Source organism: Scatophagus argus, chromosome 2, assembly GCF_020382885.2.
Source record: "Scatophagus argus isolate fScaArg1 chromosome 2, fScaArg1.pri, whole genome shotgun sequence".
Taxonomy (NCBI): Eukaryota; Metazoa; Chordata; class Actinopteri; family Scatophagidae; genus Scatophagus; species Scatophagus argus.
This window is the reverse complement of record NC_058494.1, coordinates 5,243,284-5,256,631: the sequence shown is the minus strand read 5'-3', so window position 1 is coordinate 5,256,631 and position 13,348 is coordinate 5,243,284. Positions and strand designations below refer to the sequence as shown.

The 13,348-nt window shown below is 39.1% G+C and overlaps 1 protein-coding gene across 1 annotated transcript; it reads right to left on the bottom strand.

Moving 5' to 3' along the window:
- Positions 1 to 5,200: 5,200 nt before the first annotated feature.
- On the bottom strand, positions 5,201 to 12,595 carry LOC124066587 (high-affinity choline transporter 1-like). The gene is made up of 8 exons (XM_046403091.1): positions 11,270 to 12,595; positions 10,362 to 10,475; positions 9,273 to 9,428; positions 9,027 to 9,175; positions 8,656 to 8,799; positions 7,511 to 7,664; positions 6,359 to 6,576; positions 5,201 to 6,208 (listed from the first exon to the last, which is right to left on the bottom strand). The coding sequence occupies exons 1-8, from the start codon at positions 11,451 to 11,453 to the stop codon at positions 5,648 to 5,650; spliced, it is 1,680 nt and encodes a 559-aa protein (XP_046259047.1). The 5' UTR covers positions 11,454 to 12,595; the 3' UTR covers positions 5,201 to 5,647.
- Positions 12,596 to 13,348: the final 753 nt, after the last annotated feature.

Sequence of the window (13,348 nt, the reverse complement as noted above, 5' to 3'; positions counted from 1 at the left end):
TACATGTAATTAGCTACACACGGCTTGCCTGGCAGTTAAGGATAGCCAGGCAACGGGGCTATGTAGGCCAAACATCAAGATTGATAAGAAGACTGTCTGGGCAAGAAGGTAGTATAGTATAGGAACAAACAGGAAACCAGTTGACTTATTTTTAAAAGCTTTTTGAAAACAAACTGTGCTGTTCAGGCTTTGAAATGCATAAAGACTGAAACAGAGGTTTATCGAACTGGTATCTTATGTACTGGGATACTTCGGTATATGATCGTGTGAATGATGACTTGGGTCTCATGACATTCTTGGACTGTGTCCAGATAAGTGATCTGAGCTGTTTATGTCACTGGACTGCAGTCTGTGCCAAGATCTCAACTCAGTGCTGACATCACACATGTGTGTACCTTATGTAAAAGCAAAACAGTTAACACAGGCCAAAAGCCAAAACACGCTCATTCTCGAATTACATACTGTTAAATTATCTCAGAGACACTGAGTTCCAGCTTCTTGGTCGGCTGCAGCCTACTTGGATGGGCTTCGAAGAGGCCAGCAGTGTACAAGGTCAAAGTTCAAGTTCAAGTTTGAACATAGAACAAAGCAGCAAGGTGTAAAATCCAACCCACGTGTAAGTGTGAGCTCAACAAACTGCAAGACGAGAAAAGACGAGCAAATAGACAAAACACAAGCAAATGAAGAGACCATCTTCATCAGTCTGACAACACATGCACAGCAAATACACACAACACAACCAAACACAGAAACGCACTGTAACATGAACTCCAATGTTCAGAGGTTTGCAGCTGCTTTTTCTATGGTTTGTTGTATATTGCAACATTTCATACTGTAGGCCACATAACATGTTGCAATGCTTATTGTGTTGGTAAACACAAACCTGTGCTTTCTCTAGGCAGACATGATAAGGGGTCGGCGGGCAGGAAAACACTCTTGAGTTTGAGGTGGTTCTGTTTTAATGCACCACACAACCAGTCTGACTAGTCTGACATGATGGGCTTTTCCTAATATTGATATGCTGATTGATTGATTAAATGTTCAGTAATGCACACACACACACACACACACACAGAGAGACACAGGGAGAGAGAGAGAGCAAGAGAGAGACCCATAAATAAGCACACCTGTGGTGAGCATGCAACCAACCATTGCCAACCAAACCAAGTTAGGCTAAGAATGGCAAACACACCTAACATGGACACTAATCAGGAAAGACAGGTTATCTTGTACAAAGAGTTACTTTCACCCTGGAAACAAGTCCACACATATCTTTCCAAACAAGATTCTTTGCTCTAACACACAATTAAATAAACTGTACATACAGTGACAAGTGACATGATGATCATTGTGCTGGACTGGTGCATACTCCAACTGTGGGATCTGCTGTTTCATTTGGTTAAATTTATGTGTATGTCTGTAGTGTATCAGTTCAGTGTGAGAAACATCTAAATAATATCGTATATATAATTAGTAATAATAACTTGTAGCATTTTATTTTATTTTTTATTATTCGCTGTCTTTGCACCTATATTGTATTTTGTGAAGCACCCTGTAACTCCAGTCTTGAAAGCTGCTATATAAAGTTTGTCCAGTGCTTGCTTAGATGACAGAGACAGAAACACACACACTCAGTCTCTTTCTTAAACTGTAATTTCAAGACACATTTCCTGCTCACTCCTTCTCCCCTTGCCAACTGCCTGCTAATTGTTTATCTAAGTTCCAGTTGTTTGGATGACTCCAGTTAAAACACGGTGGGACTGATGCCCATGTGGACGGGGACAAAAGGGTGGCCGGATAAGACAGAGCATTTCCACATGTTATCTGGAGTCATTGTCCAAATGGACAGGTGTTCTTGGGCAGACTGTGCATAAAGCCAAATCATGTGCTGTTCTTTGAGGTGAGACAACGAGGTGTCAAAATGTAGACTCAGTGATAAATACCTGCTAATCTCTAAATATGACTGAGTTATTGAGTTATAGTGAATGAAATGTGTCAATTCTCAATTCATGATACTTACTAGATTATTATTCATGAGAGGCTGTAAGTCGAATAGGCAAAGAAGCAAAACAGTCCTTATAGCATGGTGTTAAAGGTAACAGATAAATATTTGGACTAATATAACTCTATAATGGCAGCAGCAGCAGCAACATATCTGTCAGCAGTGAACACAAAGAAGCAGCTGGCTCAGTGTGCCGTGTCACGAGAGAGAGCTCACTCAAGGTACAGTATATTTCCATGACGTCTCTAGCGTGTGAGTGTTTGCTCTGTTACATCAGAGTACTACTGTTTAAAGGAGGTTGGCTTTTTGCATCGTAAAGGTCTACAGAAACTTCAGCAGGATAAGATATCTGGTCATAATCATTGACCAGAGACCTGCTATGGGACAGGGAAAGCATCACTACCAAAGCACAATAGCAAAGGAGCTTCCGAATAAGTGAAGAGAAAGATCTGCTAAATGGCTTAATTGCAACCTTATTTCAGTGACCCATCCTAGTTCTGATACTGCCTAAGAAAATGCTCTGATTCAGTCTTGTTCTGATATGTCATATTCATACAGCAATGTCAAGTTTCTGTTTGAATTAATAACTTTAATCATGTAAGTTCATCTTAATAATGGTGGTCTAGAAAAGAGAATCATTTCATACTAGACTGAACCTGTGCTGAAACACTTAACACTTATTCAATTATTCAAGTTGGGGGGGTGGGCTTAAATCCAAGATGGGATACAGATTACTAGATCATTAAACTTAACACGAGTCAGGTCTAGCTCACATTGGAAACTGGACACCATTGCACAACAGACAGAGTTATAAGGCAAGATCTTTCAGCAGTTTTAAACAGGCATGCAGGTTAGAAGGCAAAGATGCAGAGAGGCTAGAAGAGAGGCAGAAAGTTGGCAGCATGTAGTGTGGCCAAAAATAAAGACACATTGACTGGAGCAAAGAGAGGGGTGGGGACAGGATAGATGCTGCTGAGCTAAGGGTCGGTTCAGATCTGTTTTGACTGCCTGGCGGCCAGAGGTGCCATTTAGATCTGGGTAGTTCATTATTCCTGTGATTAATAGTCCACATACCATATTACACTGTTCTTAAAGTGAAAACTGCAGCATGTTAACAGAGAATATAAAACATGATACAATAAATGTAGGTGAGCAGGAGCTGGACAGCAGCATGCTTGTTTATTTGATAGAGACTGTCTGAAGATACAGTCCAATGTTGATTTCTGATTCACATGTGGAGGGGGGAACAAAACTAGGCACAGTACAAGAAGGACTTCCAAAAAAAGCTGGGACACTGTAGAAAACCTAAACAAAAGTAGAACACAATCATTGCCAAACAAATTGTGTTTACAGTTTTACAAAGTGTTCTTGAGCCCATGTAGTAATATCCTTTATACAATCACCTGACTCACATCCTTGCAAGTGTGACACAATGATAAACATGTCCCTTTGCCAACTCTTTTGGAAAGTGTTGCAGGCATCACATTTAGAGAAAGTGCAAGTTTACAAAAAAATAATAAAGTTTATTGGTTTAAATGTTCTTTTGAATATACTTACTTATAAAAAATCAATCATTGCATTGTGTTTTTTTTATTATTATTATTGTTATATATTTTTTCCACAGCAGAGCCAGGGTTGCATAACAGCCGTCTTCAGTGGCTTTAAATACTGTATACCTCCATCAAAGGGTTAGTGAACAACACTTGAGAACTATTTCTGCTTGAGAACCTGAGAACCCAGGGCCACAGCTTTGGTAACATGGATGGTGTTTGGATCTTCATGACACCAGTCACAAAGACACATATGTGTCAGGGATTCTTGTCTTAATTTATGATGCAGGCCAAAATCTTCCTGTTTAAAATAGGCAGACCCACATTTCAACTCAGCGGCCTTTTTAGGGCCCATAAGACCCATCCATCTGTGTCAGATGATTATGGTGATAACGTCATGCTGACAAAAGGTCAACTTGAGACATGTCATTAAAAGGGTTATTTCCACTTTGCAGCTTATTCAGCTAAGTCGATGGGGCAAGTGATTATTACTGCAGATGATCTACATGCAAGGTCGTTTTGCAGAAAGGGTCGTCCCTGTTAAAAACCACAGAGCCAATGGGAACACAGCTGCAAGCTGCTAAAGATTATCTGACCTTCATGGCTTATATTACACTAACGTAAGAGCAAATTTAGCTCACTGGCATGATTCACTGGGAAAACCAAAAATATTACATAACTCCAAGAAGAGTAGTAGTGTCTGTATAGAATGCATCAATTTTAATTACAGTCTAGTAATAATAATGCTGAACAAGCAGCTTTTATTAAGTGAAATAAGTAATTTCATGCAAAACTACTACTACTAAGCTACAACTACAACTAAACACTGACACAACTGATAAAATAAAAAAAGACAACATGATGAGTTCATTGCTTGCAGAGAGACAAATATCACATAGCCTGATAGAAATGGTCATTTGGATAGAATAGGTCAAGAAATATCGAAAGCACCTGGGTCTTAAACAAGCTACATGGAGTGATGGCCTACACATGCACATACCTTGGGAGATGAGTTTGTTGGATGAAACTGTGCTTCAAACAAACTGCATCTAACAGTCGTTGCAACTTTTGGAAAGAATTTTTTGGAACTTGCTGAAACTGATCAAAGTGACCAAAGTGCATACAACCAAGTGCAACACTCTTTAGGTCTTAGAGGGAAGACTGTAAAAATGTGTGTTCTTATCTACATATGAAACGTGATCCTTTTGTCAGCTTTAGCCTTTAGACGTGGTTCATTAATGAGAAAGAGACACACTGTGTACTGTGAACGCATGTACTGTGTAACATCCCAATGTATTCATCTTTAATCAGAAGATCAACAACCATTTTTTTAGGCACACAACTAAAAACATTTTTACCATTGAAATTAAAACCAAGCTTAAGTGAAGATTTTTTGGATGTCTACACACTGTTGCTCTTAAGAACAAAACAACAACAAAAGAAGTACAGGTTAAACAAAACCACACAAACACATATACAAATAGAATTAAAAGGTCACTATATCCAAATAAAAAATAAAAACATTCTCACTTTCCTCTTGTGCCAAAGTGTCTGTTGACTGTTCTGAAAGTCGACTGTTTTGGTTTTTATATGGTCAGATTTTGAAATATCCTCCTCTGAAACCTCTACTGCTAACACAAAACAAAGGCAAAGGGAAATTAACATTTAAAAAAGAGAGAACTGATTCTGCTGTGCTTCTCATTAAACTGTTCAAAATGAATTGCCCAGAAACAGAGGCTGGTTCTACTATGTCAAGAGCACAAATAAAACACTTCCTCTCCATTGTAACTCACATCTCAGCAAACAAAATGGAAACTATCGGCATCTGTAGATACCACCTGCGGAACCTACTCTGATTTTATTGTATTCTCATACTATATTGTTCATTCATTTAGCCAGTTATTAGCTCTTTAAAGAATAATACCTTTTTGTATTTAGTCAGATTATTTGAGTCATTTTGTGTTTACCACAGAAAAGAAAGTAAGAGCTTAAAATAAAGGGCAAATACAACTTGCAACTTCTCTTGATATACACATTTACTAAGATCATAATAAAATTTAGGCTTGCAAGTTTAACAAAAGGGAAAGGGAAATGGTTACGATCCATTAGCCTGCAACACTGGCTGCAAGGCAACTGCCTCTCCGTTCTCATCACACTCAGCATCACTTCCAGCTTCTTCTTTCTGTGTGATGGCATCCGCAGGCGATACAGTAACATTATCTTTTACTTTGAAAACGTCCCACCTCTCGGGCAACAGGCCGTGGTTGAACATGAACAAAGCCAGTGAGGAAAAAACCAAGATGGTTACCAAAGTGCAGACCATGGAGATTGTCCTGATGGGGGACTTTTGGACATAGACACCATCTTCCAGTGTACAGCCAGGAAGATGGAGAACAACAGGAAGGCCTAAAGTGTTTTCTCCCAACAAAATCCTTATAGTCAGCCCTATGATGTAACCCACCAGGGCACCATAACCATTAGTCACTTTAAAGAAGAGCACGGAGACCAGATGGGGGAACGTAAGGGTGTATGAGACGTCTGCTCCAAGAATCCAGAGGATCAGGGTGCTGTTGGTGTAGAACGTTATGGATGTCCCAACCAGGCCCACCACCACCACCGTGACCTGAATTACCCATTGCATTTCATTGTCTGATGCCTATAAGAACATGGGGTTATACAAAAGCAGATTCAAATACCTGTGTTTTCCAGAACTGTTTTGATTTTCTTAACGACAGGAAAATGACAGGCCGTCTTGACGTCAAACTGTGCCACTGAGCTGACACAATGGACAGTCGGAACACCTTACCTGTTTACGCAGGATGTTCTTGTAGATGTTTGAAGAGAAAACAGAAGTTGCAGACAACAGGCCAGAGTCGGTGGATGACATAACAGCAGCAGCCACAGCTCCAATTCCAATGATTGAGATGTAAGATGGAGTGAGGTTTTGCAGGACCAGAGGGAGGACAAAGGTGTGCTCCCCACGTTCATATGGCGATGGAGAGCCATACAGTGTTAAGTTCCAGTCTGGAGAAGAGAAATATCAACTATATACTTGTAAAATTTCTTCACTGCAATATTGGATCCATATAGCACTCATTCAGAAACCTGGGCTGAATTCTGTACTAATTTATCTTACAGATTATGTTTGTGTATTTTAAAGCTGCACAAAGTCAGGTTTTATATACTTGATAGTAATATGTACACAATGACATATTACTATCTTACATCTTTTTTTTGTTGTTGAGGCAAAAGTGTTGTTGCTTGTTTACACATCTAGCAGACATCGATGAACAATTCATTTGGAGTCGCCTATTTGATACTCATAGGGAAAATGTCCCTCTCTTTACCTACGAAAATGCTAAATGTTCAGCAGCTAGTTGTTACTTTGTCTGCCTGGCGGACTACAGTGCATTTATCAGAGTTTTATTCCACTAAAAACAGCTGCCTGCTGAGACAAGAAATGGAGCTGGTCAGTGTGGTGAGAGGGAACCCTATTGGCACGCTTCATGAAGGGGAACTACAAGGTGGGAGAAATGTCTTTGATGGTTCATCACTGTGGGTGACGCCTTTCACATATTACGTTTGATCCATTGTTAACATAAAAATATTGAGTGTTGCAGCTTTAAATTAAACTTACACTTGAACTTACTCGATTATGTGCATTTCGTCTGATGACATCTTAATACTACAGCATCAGGAACATCAGACCACTTCACACTCAGAAATCAATCAAAAATAAATAAAATGAGTAAAGGAAAGAAAAGGACAACACGATAAGATAAATATGGATAGTATTTATCATAGAGAGCCAGTCCCAGCATTTAGTAGCGTTTTCTCTGACATATTACGAAATTACTAACATTTATTTAGATATTTTGATCAAACAATACAAACAGCTTCTGTCCACAATACTAAGTGTAAGTGTTAAAGTTGTGTCTGGCTCTGTCTTAATTCTAACCTGTGGAAGCAGCGACAGCACCAACCAGTACAGGAGGGATTCCCAGTATGGCAATGACAACAGCAGCAGCATAGCAGGTTAACTGGGCTGTTAGTGGTGAGGAGGCAGACAGCGTCCTCTGGTGGAAGCTCTGAAATGAAACACTACCAAGACCCTGGAAAGAGCAAAGGGAGAGGAGGAAGAGGCCTGCTGATGACCAAGAAAAGAGCATGAAGAAGGAAATGACCTCAGATTGATTAGAATTTCCAGTTAATAAGTTCAGGGAGAAACAAGGCTGTGCAAATACACTTCAAATAAGCTCACTACACTTCATTTACAGGATACACAGGATGCACTGGACAAAATCCTGGGCGACACTCTTGTATGGTATCTAAATTTAGAACAGAGGCGCACACAGACAAAATCACCAATTAGCAACAATTACCCGCTGTTTTTCAGGAAACTTGCTGGTTCCCCTCTAATCCTGTCTGGGTCAACATCTTTGTACCTTTAAGTGGATATCTGAGTTTTTTCCATAGCAACAGCAACTATTTTTTCAGTCAGCTGACTTTTGTGGCAAAATGTTAAAGCTGTCAGGATAATAGGACACTGTGAAAGTTCATCAAACAGACTGCTGTAATGTCCGCCAGAAGCAGGTCCTTGTATGGTTAAAACACTGTCCACACACACACACACACACACCACATGACGCAGGTGTGGGAATCTGACCGTCTGTTGGTCGCGACTGACCTCTGATAAGTAGTTCAAACAAAGGATATGTTGCACTGTATAGGTGCACTGAAATATGGCTCACAGTTGATGCTAGCTAGTGCTAAGCTGATGTTTACCACCTTGCCTCAGTAACATTAAACAGTGTTAGTGAGGGATGTAATGCAATGTTCTTTAGCAGGCAGGGTGACTGTAAGAAGTGGGAATTTCTCCCCTCCAAACTTGATATCAGATTTTTGCGTTAAAGGGTTCGCCCTTTTGGTTTCTCCAGTTTTGGCAACCGCAGCTTTACCCTCCGTGCTAAATTACATTAACAAGGTGTGTCATTTATGTGACAAGAAGAATTCAGGTTATATAAGACATTGACAGTGGTTGGTCTGTCCCATCAAGCTTACACAGACCCAGGAAAGTATGATACTGATAAATATTCAGCTCACAAGCATTAAGAAGTCATCAATCCACTTCCAGACGTTGTACTGGTCCAGAGTGCCAATCCAGGGTTCTTGGAACGTGTTGTTAAAAGCAGTCTGGGTAATGTTTGCAGATGCGTCGTTGAGCAGTATGAAGGGGATACACAACCACTGAGAATAAAGCAGTTGTCAATTTGAAGAAGTTAGCACAAAAAGTCAGATGTTAGGATAAAAATATAACATTGCATTCAATCCACTGTGTTTAGACACCACATGTAACATTACTGGTTGTCATAGATGGTTTTGAAGCATTTTGATTTTCTGTATTTTTCTTCTTTCCACTGAAAGGTTCAAAGGTTAGCAAAAATGAATACATGGTCTGCAGATAATGTACTTACCAAACTGAGGAACGTTAATGAGAGCTGGATGACGTCAGTATAGGCCACTGAATAAAGACCTCCCAACAAAGTATAGATAATGGCAACAGCTGATGAGATCCAAACGGAATAGGCATAGGGTAAGTCCAGTATCACACTCATAGTGGCTCCTGTCGGACAGACGCACAGATACAAACATTCACATGCTTTAATTTTGTCCACTAAATTAAAAGTGTATGATTTTATTTGGTAAGTATGTATGTTTACCTAAGCCAAGCAGGGTGCAGGACACCCACAGCACATCCACCAGCAGAGAGGGCAGCACTAGAGCACCACTCAGCACATTGCCATACTTTATCTGGAATGGGTCCATCATGGTGACATACTTTTTATCTCTCATTGGCTTGGCAAAGAATAGACCACCTAATGCAGTGAATGAGATATTAATCATTATATTGTACTCCAGTACACTTTAAGATTGTATCTGCACCTTATCCGTTCCATTCCGCTCCTTATTTGCCGTTATCTATGTCATGTATATTCTCTGTTATTTTTTTTTATAGTACTCAGTTATTTTTATATTACTCTGTTATTTTATGTGATTACTTGACACTTTCATTTGCCTTTTTGTATTGCAACCCTGGCACAACAATTTACTGCTGGATCAATAAAGTTCTTATCTTATCTTACTTTGTGCTGCATAGTTTCCATTTGGCAGCTGCATAGTTAGTTGGTACTGCATCCTTAATTATTTTAAGCTGTAGGAGCTAAATGCCATTTTTATCTCATAAAAACATAAACATTTCCAAAGTATTTTAAAATTATCTATTTAATTCAATTTTCAGTTTATTTATATAGTGCCAATTCACAACAAAAGTTATCTCATGACACTTTCCAATTTGAGCAGGTGTAGACCAAACTCTTTAATTAAATCGTAAATACAGATCAATGTTATGTTACCTGGAGATCAAATCACCTGGTAACGTAATCACTGACCTAACAAGAGTCATAACTAGGTGATGCATACCTTATTTAGCAACAAGTAATTAATAATTGGAACTTATTTAATACTAATCAAGGCACATTGCTGGAAGTCTCATGTCTCATTGTTTGTATCCACTTTTGTCTTTTTAAAGGCTTTTGGCAGCTAAGAAGAACTGAGTTCAGAGTTCTTCGCTCTGTTGTTAGCGCATCCCATCCCACCTCACAACAGCTTTTAGACATTATTCTGTTGTTTTGTTAGAAGACTTAAGTGATAAGAAGGCATATTCACGCAAAGTGGAGAGCGGTGAATTGTTTTGCCGTATGAGTATGAGTATGAGTGACAGAGTGCACATAGCGTATGATTTGCCTTACCTATTATGAAGGACACTGAGTATTGTATAGGCATGAGAGCCCATACTAAGCCCATTTTAGGAGTGTAAACCGCCTCAGCAACACCCAGGATAAATCCACCCCCGACCCACGTAGCTGCAGGGGAATGACACAAACACACACACACACACACACACACATACAGAGAGAAAGAGAGAGATACCTTTATTAGAATAAAGTGTATATTTGTGCGTTATGTGCACTGTAAGTGTGAGTATATAGCGTCCCAAATAGGTTTTTAGGCATTTTTCTATATTGGCTTGAACCAGATGTACTCATAGTTGTCTTGTACTTTTCCAGAATTGGAATGAAAACAATGAAAACAAAATGTGGCCTTGAAACATTTCTGTTATTTTTTTGCGGCCTGTTACTGGTTGCGCAAGACTGAACAAAGTTGAACTCTGGAACAGAGGCTGTCTTGCTGTTACATTTACTGTTCAAATAAAGATTTAATGTGTTTAAGTGACATGTATAACTGTGTCCACAAAGTTTGTATCAATCAGTCCTAAGCTGATTCACATCACACAGCCAACTACAATAAAAATGCCAGGTTCCATCTTATATGCACTAAACATAGTGCATATGTTCCTCGAAATACAGAGAACAGATTCTACATGTGTTACCCTGCCCTCTGACAAACTGATAAGCAATAAATTATTCAATACTGACATTATCATCTCAAATCAGCAGCTGCATGAAAATCTATTAGCCTGAGTTAACAGCTGTGTTATCTTAAAATAGATAGAGATAATGAACCTGATACTGAGATGACAGGATTAAAATAACTACAGCCCTTTTCAGCATCTTTGCACCTATGTTATGCTGGCAAAATAAAATGAATTAAAACCTGACACTAAATGTAAGTTTCTGATCCCTACAGAACAGTATACCAGTCATGGTGAAAATCCCAACCAGCAAGCTGATATTCCTGTCTCCAAGGAGCACCACTTCAGTCCTGTCTCCCTGGCCCTTTCTCTCAGCCTTCCGGGACTTTCTGGCGGCCCATACTCCTGTACCCAGAATCAGCATGTAGAACAGCACCACCGCAACCACACCAGGGATGTTCAGAGCCATGGTGGTCAACCACTGTGGAGTGCAGCCTGCAAAGACAGACAGGCTCAATGGACAACTACTACAGATATTGTACGTGGACCAAGAGTTTGCAAGAACAAAGGTCAGGAACCTGAAGGGGAATGTTTTTGAAGCACTTCTGAGTTTACAGGAGGTTTGATGTACTTTGAAAGCACATAAGCAAAATTTAGAAAGAGGTGAAGTTACATTTCCAAAGCAAAGCTTTACTTATAGAGGGCATCAAGGGTGGAGTGAGGACATGTCAGGGCTACTGGGTTGCGTCAGATTATTTCTGATCTGTTTTCTCCTCCTCTGTCCTTGCTTTCTTTGCTTTCTCTTGTCAGACACAGCCCACACCTCTTGATGAGGGGCCTGTACATATAGCCATTGCCTTATATCCATACACACACTTTCCCCTACTTGCCTGTGCAGTACAGCAAGAGGAAGGTACCTACTAAACAGCAGCTGCTCAGTACATGAATCAGGGGCCAAATACTGTACTTTTGACTCCACCACATTTATCTGACAGTTTTCGTCACTAGTTACTTTTCAGGTTATAATGTTTCATGTTCTTGCTGTCCAGTGAAAACCATGTACCTAAACGTGATCATTTTCAATTTTTCCTGATAAACTTAAGTATGATGTGTTTGTTGATCTGTTTGAAAATGTTCTTGGGCTAGTTAAACAATTGAAAAACAGTCTTGGATTAACTGTACGATGGATTACAAAACTGAAAACAGACTGTTTTTCTGAGCCCATGAAAGTTGAGATCCATAGTTCTCACAGGAGGATAATGCTATGATATAAAGTATACTACAACTACAAGTATACTACAAAGTATAGTACATTTTGCCAATAATGCTAACATTTTACTTCCAATGGAGTATTTTCAGTGTGGTATTGACAGTTTTACTTGAATAAAAGATCTCAATACTTTCTCCCCAACTGATTGTGGCTGGTGTTAGTGGATGCAAGTAAAACATGAACAGTCTTACAGAATACAGCACACTAAAACCACATAATAGAGCCAACAGTATTACAGAAAAAACCCTCTTTCTTACCATAATGCAGTACATACCATATAGCTACAACAATCTGTCCACTAGTGGACTGGTTGTTTAGTCATTTGCTTTAAGTGATCAGAAAAAAAATGATACTGAATTGATTAATTTATTAGTAATAAGTAATTTTTCAAGAAAAAAAGGTTCTTTCCAGCTGTTTTTTTTTTTGCTTGATTGTTTTTTTTTGTGCTAGCATAAGTTACACATTTTGGGGTTTTGGATATTTTAACTATTTTCTTATAATATAGAAACAATAATTAATAGAGAAAAGGGAATTGATACACAAAATAATTGGCAGTTAATCAATACTAAAAATCACTGGATCACCACTACACTCTCAACCATGTGTCAGCAAAAGTATCACTAAAGCACAAAATAGCTGTCAAAATACTGCATATACTTTTCAACCATTTGAGATGTGATGTTATGTTCGGGGTAGATAGGCCAGCTGTTGCATATTTGACTGAAGGTACTGCATTTACTGCATGAGGGTCAATGGGGTCAAAAACCAATATATAACATTACTTCCCATCGATACGTTCACACATGATATTAATGTTTGGAAACAGCTTTAGTTACTGAGATTAGAAAGTGCTGTTAACAGTGACCTTGTACATCCAGGACATTGAATAAATTGGCAAAAAGTTCCAGACATTGGCATTAACATTAGCTCTTACTGGTGCTCAAAGAGCTGGGAGTCTTTACATCATCGATAAACAGTGAATTTCTGACTGACATAACAGCTGCATCCAGTACATTTATTCACCCCCTCGGCAGCCATAACAAACAACAGAGGACCAAAGTTCTCTAATAAATACAGACAGGTATGAATACTTA

Excerpts from the sequence above, each read along its gene's own strand:
- LOC124066587 (XM_046403091.1), bottom strand. The coding sequence starts at position 11,453 with ATGGCTCTGAACATCCCTGGTGTGGTTGCGGTGGTGCTGTTCTACATG. Across the intron at positions 10,476-11,269 it reads TGGGATTTTCACCATGACTG|CTACGTGGGTCGGGGGTGGA; the intron begins GTATACTGTTCT and ends ATTCCCCTGCAG. Across the intron at positions 8,800-9,026 it reads CATTAACGTTCCTCAGTTTG|TGGTTGTGTATCCCCTTCAT; the intron begins GTAAGTACATTA and ends CTTTATTCTCAG.